This window comes from Kockiozyma suomiensis (genome assembly GCF_038497685.1).
Source record: "Kockiozyma suomiensis strain NRRL Y-17356 unplaced genomic scaffold V2V93scaffold_1, whole genome shotgun sequence".
Taxonomy (NCBI): Eukaryota; Fungi; Ascomycota; class Lipomycetes; order Lipomycetales; family Lipomycetaceae; genus Kockiozyma; species Kockiozyma suomiensis.
Window position 1 is genome coordinate 101,376 of NW_027117664.1, and position 15,034 is coordinate 116,409.

At 42.6% G+C, this 15,034-nt stretch overlaps 8 protein-coding genes across 8 annotated transcripts; 4 read left to right on the plus strand and 4 right to left on the minus strand.

Moving 5' to 3' along the window:
- Positions 1-993: 993 nt before the first annotated feature.
- Positions 994-2,105, minus strand: V2V93DRAFT_1592 (N-terminal domain of NEFA-interacting nuclear protein NIP30-domain-containing protein). The gene is made up of 2 exons (XM_066906883.1): positions 1,809-2,105; positions 994-1,741 (listed from the first exon to the last, which is right to left on the minus strand). The coding sequence occupies exons 1-2, from the start codon at positions 1,987-1,989 to the stop codon at positions 1,140-1,142; spliced, it is 783 nt and encodes a 260-aa protein (XP_066768280.1). The 5' UTR covers positions 1,990-2,105; the 3' UTR covers positions 994-1,139.
- Positions 2,106-2,394: 289 nt separating this feature from the next.
- V2V93DRAFT_361875 (CobW/HypB/UreG, nucleotide-binding domain-containing protein) lies at positions 2,395-4,024 on the plus strand. Its single transcript, XM_066908209.1, has 7 exons — positions 2,395-2,570; positions 2,629-2,690; positions 2,745-2,803; positions 2,861-2,872; positions 2,931-3,119; positions 3,182-3,627; positions 3,696-4,024. Exons 1-7 carry the CDS (start codon positions 2,472-2,474, stop codon positions 3,996-3,998), a joined length of 1,170 nt encoding a protein of 389 aa, XP_066768281.1. The 5' UTR covers positions 2,395-2,471; the 3' UTR covers positions 3,999-4,024.
- Positions 3,877-5,688, minus strand: V2V93DRAFT_361880 (P-loop containing nucleoside triphosphate hydrolase protein). The gene is made up of 3 exons (XM_066908210.1): positions 4,866-5,688; positions 4,385-4,805; positions 3,877-4,330 (listed from the first exon to the last, which is right to left on the minus strand). The coding sequence occupies exons 1-3, from the start codon at positions 5,545-5,547 to the stop codon at positions 4,096-4,098; spliced, it is 1,338 nt and encodes a 445-aa protein (XP_066768282.1). The 5' UTR covers positions 5,548-5,688; the 3' UTR covers positions 3,877-4,095.
- Positions 5,689-5,750: 62 nt separating this feature from the next.
- V2V93DRAFT_361881 (proteasome complex subunit Rpn13 ubiquitin receptor-domain-containing protein) lies at positions 5,751-7,129 on the plus strand. Its single transcript, XM_066908211.1, has 2 exons — positions 5,751-6,285; positions 6,621-7,129. Exons 1-2 carry the CDS (start codon positions 5,786-5,788, stop codon positions 7,036-7,038), a joined length of 918 nt encoding a protein of 305 aa, XP_066768283.1. The 5' UTR covers positions 5,751-5,785; the 3' UTR covers positions 7,039-7,129.
- V2V93DRAFT_361883 (Brf1-like TBP-binding domain-containing protein) lies at positions 6,743-8,891 on the minus strand. Its single transcript, XM_066908212.1, has 3 exons — positions 8,559-8,891; positions 8,422-8,496; positions 6,743-8,354 (listed from the first exon to the last, which is right to left on the minus strand). The coding sequence occupies exons 1-3, from the start codon at positions 8,740-8,742 to the stop codon at positions 7,141-7,143; spliced, it is 1,473 nt and encodes a 490-aa protein (XP_066768284.1). The 5' UTR covers positions 8,743-8,891; the 3' UTR covers positions 6,743-7,140.
- A 420-nt stretch (positions 8,892-9,311) lies between these two features.
- V2V93DRAFT_361885 (Metallo-dependent phosphatase-like protein) lies at positions 9,312-11,045 on the plus strand. Its single transcript, XM_066908213.1, has 6 exons — positions 9,312-9,600; positions 9,700-9,741; positions 9,793-9,898; positions 9,954-10,487; positions 10,543-10,615; positions 10,673-11,045. Exons 1-6 carry the CDS (start codon positions 9,400-9,402, stop codon positions 10,752-10,754), a joined length of 1,038 nt encoding a protein of 345 aa, XP_066768285.1. The 5' UTR covers positions 9,312-9,399; the 3' UTR covers positions 10,755-11,045.
- Positions 11,046-11,171: 126 nt separating this feature from the next.
- V2V93DRAFT_361888 (P-loop containing nucleoside triphosphate hydrolase protein) lies at positions 11,172-12,778 on the plus strand. The gene is made up of 2 exons (XM_066908214.1): positions 11,172-11,606; positions 11,682-12,778. The coding sequence occupies exons 1-2, from the start codon at positions 11,347-11,349 to the stop codon at positions 12,733-12,735; spliced, it is 1,314 nt and encodes a 437-aa protein (XP_066768286.1). The 5' UTR covers positions 11,172-11,346; the 3' UTR covers positions 12,736-12,778.
- On the minus strand, positions 12,567-14,994 carry V2V93DRAFT_3422 (uncharacterized protein). The gene has a single exon (XM_066907824.1). It carries the CDS (start codon positions 14,819-14,821, stop codon positions 12,902-12,904), a length of 1,920 nt encoding a protein of 639 aa, XP_066768287.1. The 5' UTR covers positions 14,822-14,994; the 3' UTR covers positions 12,567-12,901.
- Between the last annotated feature and the right edge of the window lie 40 nt (positions 14,995-15,034).

Below are 15,034 nucleotides of genomic sequence, written 5' to 3' on the forward strand. Positions count from 1 at the left end.
AGCGCTGACTGGTTATCTTGATCAGAGATAATTCTCGGTATTATTCTGCTAAAGTCCGGTATATATGAGTCATGGGAGTCGGATGTTTGAAGTATGACGTTTACATTCGAGTACAGAGTGCGGATGAAGCGTATTTATCCCACTTGTGATTCGCGTGACTATTATCCGCTTGCTTACCATTCTATAGAGATTAAGAAATAACAGACCCTGATTTCACTCTGATGTCAATTCTGAAAAGTTTTGAATGGATAGCATTTGCGTCACACTGACGTCACTATTCTGCGCGCGGGTTGGTTCGTAGGCTGTTCCGTATCTACTTCACGCCGCTATATCTCTGAATGCAGTAGTATACGCTCGCAACAGTAATATGCTCTTATCATCTTCTTTATAGTAGTGCACAATATCCAGCGAATGGCGAAATGAATCTTATCATTTGATGTAGAGTCGAATATTTGGTATTCAGTAGTGTAAACAGCTACAAACCGCAGATTATGCGGCGTCGTCATCATGTTCGAAGCGGCATCTTATATCTTCACTTGCGTAAACCGGCTGTATTTGCTAGTGTGAAGTAGGATAGATAAAATAATGTTCTTAGCTGTGTAACACCACATAAAATATCAATTTCTATATTATCACACCAGACTAATGATCCTACACCGAAGGGTAGTCAGAAGTGAAGTCAAATCCGCACTGAGCAAAGTACAAATATAAGGAAACTGGCTGTAATTCTACATAACTGTAGAGTGTTTCTGTTAAAGAAAAAAGACGATATCAGCCAGTTTTGAATCCTAGATTTTGACTCATTATGATTTGTCGCAGGGGAGTCACATTGCCACTGCAACATCATAAGTAAAGGTTCAACAAGTTGTCACCGAGCACTCTTGAAAAAACAACTACTAAACTCATTCATGGTAACTTCACTAACCATTATTGTTCATCAATAAATGACCTTACAGTATGGTAACCCTCGCTGCAGACTGACTTTGCGAACCAGCATCTTGCATAAGTCGACAGTACGATAAATTATTTCTGCGAAAATCTCATTTCATTGCAACTGATTTTTGACCAGTATGACACGAATAAGTCACTATAAATCTCCTAGAAAAAGTCGGGCTCTAAGCCAACATGCTCTTCAAAGTCTAGGTGGCTTTCTTTTTGACAATTATCCCGTTCAGAGGCGTCACACCCAACTTGTTTGACTTCCCTGTGCCTTTCTTTCTCGCCAGTAGCTTGTCGATAGTAGACATCTGCTTTTTTACTGGTGGCTCATTAGACTTATTTGGTCTTTTAATTTCTTCGGTCTCATCTAATAATCGTTTTCTGCCAGCCACATCGCTCTCCGTTGATTTTTCGCTCTCTTTAGAATCTGCAGAAGATGACGCAGATACAAATTTCTTCTGGAATGCGCTGATATCTATTCCAGCAGCAGCTAGAGCATCAAGCTGTGGATTCTCCGTAGACTGCACGACGTTAGCCAGTTCAGGTTTCTTTGATTCCTGCGGTTGTTCATCCGGTTTTTTACTCGTCTTCTTTATGTGCTTAGATACATGACTGCTACTTTCTTGTAGTCGTCTTCGCTCTCGAAATTCGCATAATTCTCGATCAACTTCATTCTTAACATCCTCTTCCTTTTGTCTTTGTTTCTCAGCAATTGATTGTAAAAACTCAATCTCGTCCTCGTCTAGTCTATGGATCTGACTTCGCGCCGCTGCCGCTGCTTCAAACTCCGCTTGTTTCCGCTCTGGATAATGATTCTTTGATTAGATTACAATACCCACTGACCCAATCAATATCAAAAGATGTCAAACCTTTATTATCTTGCAAAATTTCATATAATGATCTATTGTCTGCTGCTTCTTGAGGAGGTCTTTGTCGAGGAACCAGTCCTGCGCGCGGGTTTAGCGAGCCCCCGCCGAGAGCTGTGTTATTGCTTGAAGTAGCTGGCGGTTTAACGCTGCCTGATGATGATGGTACAAATCCTGAAGACATCGTGGAATAGGCTGGATACTATTTATTGCTGTATTTCACGAGATCCCTAAATGAGATATTGGAGAGCATCAATCAGGTTTTGACATATAGGATTGAAGGATTATAATGGTATAAATATCACCCCAATATAGAGACTGAAAATTTAGTAGTACCGTAACCGTTTTATCTCATATAAACGTATACAGGGTTTATAGGTTTACTTCAATAAATTTTGAAGATAATTATGGCATTATTCAATATTCTCAATTTATTTGGCTAATAGACATTCATTCTGTTTCTTACAGTTATACGTATGAATGAGTTGTAGGCTGCTGCGCAGGTCACAGGTAACGCGCTTAAACATTTATTGAATCGATTAAATTACGACTGGCGTAGAAATCAGAAGCGAACTTTATATTGCGCAGATACAGAGTAATTCTTTTATACAATCTCTATATATACCTGGTTTATATATTCTACACATCCACCCATGAAGTAACATAATGGACGACGACGATGAAGTTCCTGATCTGGTAGAAGTGCAATCATTCCCGGCAGACTCAAAGATAGCGTCTACTGCATCAAATGCTACGGCGGAGCAGGTATTATTTTTATTACTCTAAGATTACTGATCTTTCGTCTAACTAAAACCTCAAATAGGATATACAGGAATTCAAAGTACCGATAACCATTGTCACTGGATATCTAGGAGCCGGAAAATCGTAAGCGAAAGCTATTTTGAGAGTCGGGTTTAAGTATCGATCTAATGACAATAGTACTCTTCTAAACAAAATAATGAAAAGAACCAACAAAAAGATTGCTGTTATTATGAATGGTATGCTCTATTTACTTTGGATTGGTATTCATTTTTCTAATATTGCTTTCTGCCTAGAATTCGGTGACTGTACGATTGATCCTCAGATCAGATCAGATCATATCTCACAATACTAACATTTTTCCAGCCATCGACATCGAAAAATCGTTAACTGTCTCAGAAGGAGAGAAGAACTACACTGAGTGGCTTGAGGTCGGTAATGGATGTCTTTGCTGCTCCGTCAAAGATATGGGAATAGCTGCCTTGGAGTCATTAATGGAGCGAAAGGGTAGATTCGATTATATTTTGCTTGAAACGACAGGATTAGCTGATCCAGGTTCGTCAACTCCTTTTTTCCATGTCTTGTCTGTTGATGAATATTGATGAAGTAAATATTAGGGCCTATCGCAAATATGTTCTGGCTTGATAGTGCACTCGCTTCTTCAATTTACCTAGACGGTATCATAGTTGTCGTCGATGCAGTGAACATTTTGAAAAACCTAGACGACACGTTCGTCGATCAGCATCACGGCAACGATCAAGATACGAACAGTACATTACAGAAAGATTCAACTCACGCAGAACTGAGGGCTACATCAACAGCCAATATCCAACTCTCATATGCTGATGTGGTGATCTTGAATAAATCAGATTTGATAGACGACGTGACTAAAAGTGCTATCGAACAACGAATTCACAGTATCAATGCTCTCGCCAAAATCATTCCTACGACATACGCTGAACTGGATAAAATAGAAGATATTCTTGATTTAGAAACTGTCGATAACGATGTCAAGCGGTGGCAGGATACTATAGTTTCAGATCCCCAATCCTTTCATGATCATGTAAGATTTTTCTTAATCATCGGTTTTTTTTTCGGAATGTTTTGAATATAATCTAACGAGCCGTTCAGCGCATTTCTACCGTCACCCTTGACTTGCCTAGCCTTTCTAAATCAGGCTATGAACATTTTGATAAATGGCTACAAAACTTACTATGGGAAGGATACGTCGATCTTCATCCGGTTGAGATCCATCGACTGAAAGCAAAAATATGTCTCAATTCTGGTGAAGTTTACGTTATACAGGGAGTGCGTGATACTTATGATATTATTCCTATAAACGAAACTGCTAGTGCAAGCGGGAAGATCGTATTGATTGGAAAGGGACTAGATCTAGCTATTCTGCAAAGTAGCCTAAAATGTGTTGAAATATAATACAATAAAGATTATATGCACCATTATATTTGCGGGCGGTACCACGATACTTAAATGTAAAAGCAGACACCAAATTTCATTTACAAACATGATTCAATCAAGCATAGAATGACACAGACTTCGACTTACGGGCCTGCACTTCAGTAATAGCTTCAACAAAATCCTCATGCCGGATCTTTGATTGACCATTTCGTAACGCAATCATACCAGCCTCAACAGCAACAGCCTTGAGCTGCGCACCGTTGAACTCGTCCGTGCCGCGAGCGAGTTCTTGCCAGTTGATCGAGTCGTCTACGGTCATCTTTCGCGCATGAATTTGTAAAATTCCAGCACTAAAATCCTGTTAGCAATTTAATTACCATTTATGTAACAAAGCGACAACATACCGAGCCTCTTCGTTCGGTAGAGGGAACTCAATCTTACGATCTAACCGACCGCTCCGTAACAAAGCGGGGTCCAAAACATCAACACGGTTAGTAGCCGCCAACACCTTTACTCGATCATCGCTACTGAATCCATCAAGTTGGTTAAGCAACTCAAGCATAGTTCGCTGAACTTCTCTGTCACCTGATTTGTCTGAGTCGAAACGCTTAGTACCAACGGCATCGAGCTCATCAATGAAGATAATTGCGGGAGCCTTCTCCTTTGCCAGCGCAAATGCGTCGCGAACGAGCTTAGCACCATCACCAATAAACATTTGAACTAGCTGAGGACCGGCGAGTTTAAGGAAAGTGGCGTTTGTTTGGGCCGCGCAAGCTCGAGCTAGTAAGGTCTTGCCGGTACCAGGAGGTCCATACATAAGAGCGCCTATTTATGTTTTTGTTAGAATTTCTTTGAATAAATAAATATCCAATCAGGGAGATGTACCCTTTGGAGGCTTAATTCCTAGCTTTTTGAACTTATCAGCCTGCTTCATCGGCAAGACTACGGCCTCTACCAGCTCCTCGATCTGCTTATCAAGACCACCAATATCGGCGTACGTTTCAGTCGGTTTTTCATCGACTTCCATTGCTTTTACTCTGCTATCATACTCTGCAGGTAAAGTATCAAGAACTAGATACGAATCCTTATTGACTCCAATTAAATCACCTGGCTTAAGTTGCTCAGAGTCAACGAGACCGATGAGCGGTAAGAATATCGTCTGTCTTGTCGATGTCTTAATCACAGCGGATTTACCAATGCGAGTAGCATCAAGATCGACATTAGCACCGTCTTCCTCGTCCTCGTTGTCGACATCCATATCAAGGATCTCGACGACGTTGCCGACTAGGTAAGGCAGTTGTCTATTATTTTCGATCTTCTCTTGGTTATCTTTGATCCGTTCTGTCATTGTGGTCTTCTCATGTGAAAGTCTCTGAAACTCTGACCGTAAGACTTTGATGTCGTTCTCAATAAGACGACGGCGGTTGATGATGTCTGTCGTTGATGAGTTGAGGATTTCCTCGTCGATGTCATCATCCTTCTCCTCGGGTTTGGTCTCGCCCGAAGCATCAACCATCTCAGTATCATTCTGACGCTCAAGAGCCTCAAGATCTTCTAATGTAGCCATTGTGATTTGCGTATCCCCAGAGTTGATGAGACGGAATAGTTGTCTATTGGGTTGTTAAGGTCGATCAAGCCAACCAGCCGTGCGTGGTGGAATATGCTCGTCCGCTACCCACCCCTCATATTTGTAATTACCACTAGACCCATAATATTGTAAGCAGACAACCACAGTCTTCCACGCTTCTCTTAGCAAGCGTTCTGTTCTGACACAGTATAGCCTCGATACAGGCACGCTCGGAATCATGTCAGAGGATACGGTTACGCTCCTCACATTCAAGGCTGGAAAAGTCACTTTTCAGCCTCCGTCAAAGCATCTCCAACCGCTTCCTCAGAAAGGAAAGATCACGCTTCAGAAATCCACCGACGAGGAGTCGCCGCTGCTCTCGTTTATCTGGGAGCCTCGGGGTTCGTCAAAGAACGATCCATCCGTTCAACGCGATGAACTGATGATCTTCCCGGGCGAGGCTGAGTGGCTACCTGTGCAGCAATGCAAGACAGGCAGAGTATATGTACTCAAATTCAACAGCTCGAGTCAGCGATCTTTCTTTTGGATGCAGGATGCGCCGTCTGGCGAGATTCTCAATGAGATTAGCGAGAATGATCTGAAGATAGCCACTCGCATCAATACATTACTCGAGGATATCGATGCTGAGGAAGTCGATATCTCGGAGGAACAGTCTGGCGCATCTGGAGACGATGTCGAGATGGAAGATCTGCCAACGACGAATTCAAACACACAACAGTGAGTAACCCAACAATGATCTTTGCTGTATTGCGTTTTCGGGCTAGCCATCTCCACAATTGTATTATTTTATTTGTCGCTCTATTACAATGGAGTGCTATGTGCAGTTGAATTAGATCATGCGAGTTTGTATCAATTTTTTAGACTCACTTTCGATATGTCTATATATGTCTTTTGTTTCTATTTGTGTATTGGAGCGTTTGGGAATTTTGCTTTTGCTTTTGCATTTGATTTTCTTTTTTTTTTGTTTGCGTACTTGGCTCGTTTCGTCTTCCTTTTCTTATGCGTCCAATATCGTCTAATATATATTTATTTTTATCTCTTACTTTTATAAGACCTTCAAGCTTGTCGAACCTTCTCAGCTCAATCGTCATTCCATCAGGCGGCAATCACTCGAATACCGGTACGCCAATTCACGATATCTCAGATGCCATCACCGCAAAGCAAATGGCAAATTACGTTAACTCGCTTGATACATCTGATGCCAAACTTACGAATCTTTACCAGTTCCTGCCGGAAGAAATCCCTAAAACTAAGAGCGAGTTATTGCGTGTTTTACAGTCTCCTCAGTTCTTGCAAGGAATCAATAGTCTGAGTCAGACTTTCAGATCTGCAGAAGGTACAAATATTGGTCAATTGGTTGCACATGAACTTGGTTTACCATACCGTGGTGAAGGTATTGAGGCTTTTTTGAGGGCCATTAGAGCATCCATTCAGGAGCAAAAAGAAAGAGAACGAGAAGGTCACGAATAAATAAATCTTTCTCATTCTATATAGCGTTTGCAAAAACAAATAAATACTATTGCAGATTTATTCTAGAAAAAAAACACCTTGTCGAAGACTCTCATTAATCATTTATTTCTTATGCTTGCTAAATAAATGATCCATAGCAGCGTAATTGATCTTCTTTGACATAACTTTTGTTTGCAACATGGCTTTAGCACTCTCAGCCGGTGTCTCTGGAAGATTTTCAGAGGTCGAATCCTTGGGTTTGGTACGCTTTCGTTTTCTAGGCTGTCTCACGATTCCATTTTTCTCGTCTTCGGCAATCTTCTGAGCTTTGAGTTCTTGCTCTCTTAAGTAATCTGCATTTAAAGTATTCCATATATGAGACTTTATTTCAATCTCCTTTGGATTCAACATGAATGAAGTTATCTCGTCGTCGTCGACATCCGATAAATTTTCTGGATCGTCTTCAATGATTCGCGTAGGCGCAGGTGTACCGATGGGCAAGGATTCAGAGATTTTTTGCAGTGACGAATCTTTGAGTGTAGCATCAATGTCATCACTTACCCCAACTTCTTCATCAACGTCTAACGTATTCAATCGGAGTTCACGCTCGCGCTGTTCCTGAAGCTCTCGTTTACGATGCTTGGTGAAAGATGGGGGGTCAGCCTCAGATTCTATATTAGTGCCGCGAAATTCTTGAACTGTCAATCCACCAGCATCCGTCAGTTTAAACTCATCTAAACGTCTCTGAATCGTATCTTCCGCTACTTTAGCAACATGAACAATCTCGGCCTTGCTGCGACGATAATTGTTCATGCGACTAGCGACCAAAAGACATGCTCCTGCTACACCAGCGGGACGCCGTCCTTGATGAAGCCAATCTTTTCCCATTCGTTGAACCAATCTAACGGCATCGTTCATTACTTTTCGAGTATCGTCTCTAACCATTTTCCGAGTAGGAGGACGCATATCACCTTGAGCAGTTTTCTCTGCCGGCACATCTTCGTAAATCTTAAAGTCCAAACGGACAGCGAAGCGCTGGATATAAATTGACGGGTCAATTAATGGAATTTTCTTGATTTGTAGTATTTTAACAAGTTTGAGATATGTCGCACCAATCGCAAAGACGCTGACTTGAAGCAAGTCTGCAAAATCGATTAGCATATGCGTAGTCTGCTGCTGACGACATGCAACGTAAAGGCAGGCAGCAACCACATATCGCGACCGGCGGCCTTGGATAAAGTTGTGCGTTACCGCAAGTTGAAACCACCGGTTCGCGGCTTCGCCCACGAATTCTGGGAGCGATAGCACACTTGCGATATTCATAATACGCCGCTTTCCTAGAGTACGCTGTCAGTTTTCTCAACTCAGCATTGCTTAACAATGTAAAAGATTCGACAGACTTACCATTGGCTAGAGTCTGCTCCCGGCTTTCCCAAGATCCATTCTTTCGAAAAGAACCGCCAATATTCCTCGCTCCGCCTACAAGAAAGGTTTGTTAATTGATACCACTCGTACAATCGCACTCAGCAAAGCCTACGCACTCTGTCCTTCTCCAATATACATTCCCTGAACCATTGCAGCTCCACTGGAGGTTTCTCCGAAGGTTACCTCGGCAACAATTGACGAGTCATCTACGACCTGTCCACAGTTCGTACAGACAACCTCGCCAGAGCCAGTCTCCTCCAGAGTAGTGCCTTTGCACTGTGGGCACACCTTTACCGGCATTTTGTCAATAAGCTGCCTGCCTTCAATATTTATATCTTTCTTTTTTGACGAAATGCAGCAAGCAAGCTGGATATTACTGACACTGCGGCTAATATTTCTGGAGATGCTCTTGTTTTGGGAGATGGATGGAGTAGCGTATGTAAGTCCACTACTGTATGTCTGAGACTGGGAGCATGTCTGAGCACGATTCATCTGAGTGTGGCAAAAGTTTTAAAATCTAAGTTTTAATTTTTGAATTTGGCGTAGTTGGTTAGCGCGTGGGCTTCAATAGTTTAGAAGTGACTGGTTCAATTCCTGCTATCAGCTCTCAGCAGCCTTTTTTTATTTTCTTTTTGGGATAAAATTCTGATGCCCATTTATTTAAATTATGGAATAAAATATGATAAGAATATTTCTGGCATTTTGTTGATAGTCAGAAAATACTAGCTGACTGCAATGTTTAAGTATGTGATTCAGTGTAAGTATATGCCATAAACGTTATACAATTGCACAATTATGGAATATTGTGGGCACTTTAGTAGTCATCTCCGCGTGCGTGGTTAGACCAAGGCACGATTGACATTGTTTGCGCTCAATCAGCTTCGAAATCCCCCTTACTCTTTCTCTTCCTTCTACTAACTACAACTCACTCAAATTTCGTCGTCATCAACTAGAAAGATGGACGCGGACGTGACAATGACAGACGCGGGCTTGTCGACGCTCTCGCCAGTGTCGCATACTCTCTCGCCCCCTTCTGGTGAGATTAAGGCGTCGCCTGTCACAGACTCGCAATCCTACGATGATCTGGATCGTTGGATTGAGATGCTGATGGACTGCAAGCAGCTTAGTGAAAACGACGTCAAAAAGCTTTGCGATAAGGTATATTGAAGCTTGTTTTGATTTGGAAGGCCAATGGCTGCAATCCAATTGCGGTTGGTGACATTGCTGCTGAGTATATACTGATGTATCGCTCTCTAGGCCCGTGAGATTCTGAGCGAAGAGTCGAATGTGCAAAATGTGGTATGTAGTGAATGCTATCTAAATCAATTGTCAATTCTAATTAAGTACTAGAAATGCCCCGTCACTGTTTGTGGTGATATTCATGGTCAATTTCATGATTTGATGGAGCTTTTTAAAATTGGCGGACCAAACCCAGATACCAACTACCTTTTCATGGGTGAGTACTGTACGCTTAACGAATTTTATTTATTGTAGATGTTTACAAGTTGCAGGTGATTATGTTGATCGTGGATACTATTCGGTCGAGACAGTGACACTTCTCGTTGCCATGAAGATCCGTCACCCCAACCGACTAACCATTCTTCGTGGTAATCATGAATCGCGCCAAATCACTCAAGTGTACGGCTTCTACGACGAGTGCTTACGAAAATACGGCAACCCGAACGTTTGGAAATATTTCACCGATCTCTTCGACTATTTGCCGCTGACCGCTTTAATTGAAAATACAATCTTTTGCTTACACGGCGGTCTCTCGCCTTCAATCGATTCATTAGATAATATTCGTGCACTCGATCGCATTCAGGAGGTACCGCATGAGGGGCCGATGTGTGATTTGTTGTGGTCAGATCCTGATGATCGATGCGGATGGGGAATTTCACCTCGTGGTGCTGGATATACCTTTGGTCAGGACATATCGGAGGCCTTCAATCACAAAAATGGCTTGAATTTAGTTGCTCGTGCGCATCAGCTTGTCATGGAAGGATACAATTGGAGTCAGGATCAGCAAGTAGTCACAATATTTTCAGGTGCGAATTTACTGTATATCCTGTTTAGAGGATCTATACTAATTCCTTTTCTCAGCACCCAACTATTGTTATAGATGCGGCAATCAGGCCGCTATCATGGAAATTGATGAAGACCTCAAGTATACATTGTAAGATTTTCACTCTTTCTTATCTGTTGTTGGCCAAAATTTGCTAACAAAGTCTAGCTTACAATTTGATCCTTGCCCGCGGGCTGGTGAGCCCTCAGTATCTCGCCGAACTCCCGACTACTTTTTGGTAAGTTTCTAGATGAATTTCTTCATGAACGCAGCATATCTAACTGATTTTCAAACAGTGATTGCTGGAATGTGCAATACTGCATTGTTTGTAGGTTAAATCAGGCCAGCTATAAATCCGGAGAAGTAAATGCTATCTGTAAAATTTTGTCATAAGTTAGGGACTAGTATATGCGTGGAATTTAATGGTTTTTGTATCATCGTTTATATTATATCGTTAATGAAGGAAGACTGTTAGAACAAAGACCATTGTTTAGAGAGTCTTATGAGTTCTTTTTACCAGGTTTAAGAATAAGCTCATCCGATATTCGCAGTCTGCTTTTATCCTTTCTTTTGTCGTAAACTACAAAATAGGTGATATGACTTAATCTGGATAAGTTATTTATGTTCCGAGATGTAACATCTTATAACATCTTAAGAACTGCACACGTGATTGCGCGAGTCGCTCGCGAGGGGCGTATTGCTCTAAACCAGAATCAGGACGCGCCTTTGAGTTTTAACAATCTACGATATATACAGAAATTATAGCCCTCTTTGAATATCTTATTATAAAATTGGTTGGTATATAAAATAAATGAAGAATTGAATGACTGTTTGTTCTGGCAATGTCTACCCTCGGAATTAGTTCCGATAGTTTGACTACGGAATCCAATTTTCCTGTGCCGAGTTCTCGATCTTCACCAGACAGCAAGATTCATAAATTGCCTAAGCAATCGTTATCTTCTTATTTGAAGTCACTAGATTCTGCGTTTAGCAAGATATCGTCTCGGGTTGGCGCTATCGATACGATTATGAGAGGCGGTCTGGCGAGAGGGAAAGTTACTGAAATTTCCGGACCGCCGGGGAGTGGTAAGACTAGTTTCGGGTGCGCGCATGCTTGAACGTCATACATATATATGTATAGTCATTTTTAAAACTAAACAGAACTCTATTTCTCTAGAATTCAATTTGCAATATCGGCCGTGCTGGAACAGAAGCAAGTTTTGTGGATAGATACAGCAAGCTGTGTACCACTATCTCGCTTACTCGCAGGTCTACCTTCCTCATTCTCGCGCAATCCAGAAGCTCTGGATAGTTATGTCAAACATTTACAAATATCTTCACTTGCAAAACTCCTGATACTTTTTATGCGTCCGCCCGCATACTTAAAAGACTTTGATGTTATCATTATCGATGACATTACGACACTGCTCTCGTCCGGTTTTGCCTATTTCGTTGCGAAGCCATCGACAAAGTCAGTATCTGCCGCTGATAGGACTCAGAGAGCAGAAGATCATACAACGAAACGATCACGAGCTGCGACAGAGCTAGTCAACGCCCTTTCTCGACTAGCGGCTCAATATGATGTGGCCGTGCTACTTCTCGGGAAAATGGTTTCGCGCATCTTTGCAGGACAGCGCGCAAGACTGGTAAGTGTTCTTGGAGAGGAAGGAGATGCCACAAGTCCAGTAACTACAAGCATATGGACAAGATTATATTTATTCCGTAATGACGTCTTATTTGACAACCCGGCCTCACATATACATTCAAAGCCATCATTACAAAGAAGACAAACAGCTAAACGTGGCGTTCCTCACGCTTGTGCTATAAAGTGCGCTGGTGTAAACTATGAAAACGCTTCGCTGTCGGTATTTCGAATCGTAAATACTGGAATTGCAGACACTGACGAGTGGTTTGACGAGTTTATTGTTCGTGAGCCTTCAAATGAAACAGTCATTCACGAAAGTAGGGAGGCATCTCACCAATTTACCGAGATATTTGGATCATTCAATGATTCAGAGAGGTCAGACAGCTTTGTTTCTGCAAAACAGCAATTATCTGAAGGATCGCAGGATGAAATAGGAGACGTTACTCAACACTCTCCAGACCAAATCGCTAGCGAGGCGGAGACTATAATCCCAACAAACTACACAAATAAGACAGAAATTTCTGACAGCGAGGAAGAAGATATAGGAGACTGGTCGGATATAGATATATCCGAACTACTTAGCTGATATAGTATTATTAATTAACAACGACACTGTATTATACTATAAACCCTGACAAAATAGACTAAATGAAAACGCTCCCAACATCGCCACCCAAGATAATCACATGAGTGCACAAAAGAAAAGTGAACCACTAATACATCATGCCAGAAAAAACTGTGAGCGGCTAATACTACTCAGCTATTATCGCATCTAGCATCGCGACGAATCTCGATTCTAAAGCCCTTACGAGGCCTCGACGATCATACGCTTCATGTCCACCTGGCCCGATGACTTTTCCTGACATATGCAGCCCTGATGGGAATCCGTTTGACTGTACGAATTCAGCCTCGGCCTCCTTTGCAGCGCGCTCGATAGTAATAGCCTCATCTTCAACTTTGTATAAATCGCATCGATCACATTCAGTACAAGCACTTCCAGGTATATGTCTAAAGTGTTTACAAAAGTGCTGGTAGCTCTCTTGTTTGATATCCTTTCGGCATACGTAGCACATCGAGTATCCACACACACAGGTCAATTTATTGCAGCCCTCGGATTTGATAAATGACACTCGACACACAGGACAAGTGCGTTTTACAGCATCTGCCATAGCACGTTCAATGTAAACCCGCATTCGATCTTCTTCCTGCTCAAAACACTTGTGAAATGGTAAAAACTCCTTGTTGCAATCAGTACACGATGTACGTAGACAAGAAGGATTCTTACAGACAAAAGCTGATCCATGGCGTTTGCGATATACTCCACGCATAATTGATATTATTTCCTCGTCATATAATCTCTGCAAAGCTCCAAATGACTGCACATAATATTTCTCGGACAGCAGCAATTGAGCTATGGTACTGACTAGTACATACAGCAAACTCAAAGCTAGTGCCGGTAGTAAGCAAAGAAAAAAGACAAGGCTCCCGGCAGCAAGAAATCTCATGACGGATGAGAACGTGATTGATAGTCTCAGGTCACCAAGAGAGCTACTGGCCACAGCCGCGGGAGACTCCTCTGCATAATCACAAAACGGACACACGACAAAGCCGCGAATGAGCGCATTCTTGGCAAGGAAGTCAGCGACTTGAGCATGTTCAAACTCTTCGCATAACGCTTCAGATATCGAGGCACGCAAAATTCTTTGAGGCACAGGCGCATGGCATGGAGGATTTGCGGCAGCGGAAATACATGGCACGACAGTTTTACCGCGTAGCGCTCCTTGCCCGTATACACCTTCTTTAACCGAATTTTCAAGACATCCGCGGCAAAAGAAGTGACTGTCAGAGCAGCATGCAAGATCTTCCCATGCATATTCACCAAAGCAGCACTCACATTCAATCAACTGGCCGGCTTGTGAGTACTCGTCCTCGTTAACAGCACGCGCAGCTTGCTCGTCGCGGTCACGCAGCTCAGCAAGACGAGGTTGATCTAACTGTATGAGTTCGGATTCTAATTCGCTGCAACCTGTACGACCGATCCACGATAGAGCAGAGAATGGGACGACGCTGCGGTGTCTGCGGAAGAGACGCATAATTGTCCACCGATTAGTTCGTTCGGTAGCAATGTCCATGAGAATGGGAAGAGCGCGGGTAAAAGAAGAATTATTCTGCACCAAAACATTAGTAACAGTTGACCGATGTAGATATGCCTTGAAATGTGAATGAAGCACCCGTGACACCGCAGCTCTATATTCACGGGTGCGGAACCGCTGCCAGTCCGCAACATAGTTATTCCGGAGCCTGCGTCGCGAGCGTATGAGAGCAGGTGACGAAAGAACCAGCTCAACAATTGCAGCAAGCTGTGAGGGTCCTCTGTTGTCGGTCATCAACTGCCGCAAGAGCTCCACATCGGTGTCCGGGAAAACGGCTGCGAGATGATCGAGTACAGTGTTCAATCGTGCCGTAGTCGCCCGGTCGCGAATACCTCTTGCAGAGCTCCCGCCGACGGTATATTCAACACACTTGTCAGGAGTAACCGAGATAGCATATCCCGAATCATCCGAGTCCGAATCGTCTGCTGAGACTGGGGCTATTGGGTTATTGTAGTTATCGGGTCTAAACATGTCTTCGAATGGGCCTAGCAGCAGCGCTTGCGGTTTGCGAGCGGTCATAAGTGCGAAAGTGATAACATTGAATAAGATTGGTGCAGAATCAGTCTATTTCGAATCTGAGATGATGCTAGCTGGAATATATACAACTGAAAAGGAGAGAAGAAGATTCGCTGAGGAAAGTGGCGGCTATTAAGTAGCCAGATCTCCCAACTTAGATACAAGTTAATCGCATTGCTTAGGGTTTTTCTAGCACGCGACAACTCACTAATTGAA

Excerpts from the sequence above, each read along its gene's own strand:
- V2V93DRAFT_1592 (XM_066906883.1), bottom strand. The coding sequence starts at position 1,989 with ATGTCTTCAGGATTTGTACCATCATCATCAGGCAGCGTTAAACCGCCA. Across the intron at positions 1,742-1,808 it reads AATTTTGCAAGATAATAAAG|AGCGGAAACAAGCGGAGTTT; the intron begins GTTTGACATCTT and ends ATCATTATCCAG.
- V2V93DRAFT_361875 (XM_066908209.1), top strand. The coding sequence starts at position 2,472 with ATGGACGACGACGATGAAGTTCCTGATCTGGTAGAAGTGCAATCATTC. Across the intron at positions 2,691-2,744 it reads TATCTAGGAGCCGGAAAATC|TACTCTTCTAAACAAAATAA; the intron begins GTAAGCGAAAGC and ends TAATGACAATAG. Across the intron at positions 3,120-3,181 it reads GACAGGATTAGCTGATCCAG|GGCCTATCGCAAATATGTTC; the intron begins GTTCGTCAACTC and ends AGTAAATATTAG.
- V2V93DRAFT_361880 (XM_066908210.1), bottom strand. The coding sequence starts at position 5,547 with ATGGCTACATTAGAAGATCTTGAGGCTCTTGAGCGTCAGAATGATACT. Across the intron at positions 4,806-4,865 it reads AGGAATTAAGCCTCCAAAGG|GCGCTCTTATGTATGGACCT; the intron begins GTACATCTCCCT and ends AAACATAAATAG. Across the intron at positions 4,331-4,384 it reads CTACCGAACGAAGAGGCTCG|TGCTGGAATTTTACAAATTC; the intron begins GTATGTTGTCGC and ends ACAGGATTTTAG.
- V2V93DRAFT_361881 (XM_066908211.1), top strand. The coding sequence starts at position 5,786 with ATGTCAGAGGATACGGTTACGCTCCTCACATTCAAGGCTGGAAAAGTC. Across the intron at positions 6,286-6,620 it reads ACGAATTCAAACACACAACA|ACCTTCAAGCTTGTCGAACC; the intron begins GTGAGTAACCCA and ends TACTTTTATAAG.
- V2V93DRAFT_361883 (XM_066908212.1), bottom strand. The coding sequence starts at position 8,742 with ATGCCGGTAAAGGTGTGCCCACAGTGCAAAGGCACTACTCTGGAGGAG. Across the intron at positions 8,497-8,558 it reads GTATATTGGAGAAGGACAGA|GCGGAGCGAGGAATATTGGC; the intron begins GTGCGTAGGCTT and ends CCTTTCTTGTAG. Across the intron at positions 8,355-8,421 it reads GGAGCAGACTCTAGCCAATG|GAAAGCGGCGTATTATGAAT; the intron begins GTAAGTCTGTCG and ends AGCGTACTCTAG.
- V2V93DRAFT_361885 (XM_066908213.1), top strand. The coding sequence starts at position 9,400 with ATGGACGCGGACGTGACAATGACAGACGCGGGCTTGTCGACGCTCTCG. Across the intron at positions 9,899-9,953 it reads TACCAACTACCTTTTCATGG|GTGATTATGTTGATCGTGGA; the intron begins GTGAGTACTGTA and ends TACAAGTTGCAG. Across the intron at positions 10,616-10,672 it reads GAAGACCTCAAGTATACATT|CTTACAATTTGATCCTTGCC; the intron begins GTAAGATTTTCA and ends AACAAAGTCTAG.
- V2V93DRAFT_361888 (XM_066908214.1), top strand. The coding sequence starts at position 11,347 with ATGTCTACCCTCGGAATTAGTTCCGATAGTTTGACTACGGAATCCAAT. Across the intron at positions 11,607-11,681 it reads AGTGGTAAGACTAGTTTCGG|AATTCAATTTGCAATATCGG; the intron begins GTGCGCGCATGC and ends CTATTTCTCTAG.
- V2V93DRAFT_3422 (XM_066907824.1), bottom strand. The coding sequence starts at position 14,821 with ATGACCGCTCGCAAACCGCAAGCGCTGCTGCTAGGCCCATTCGAAGAC.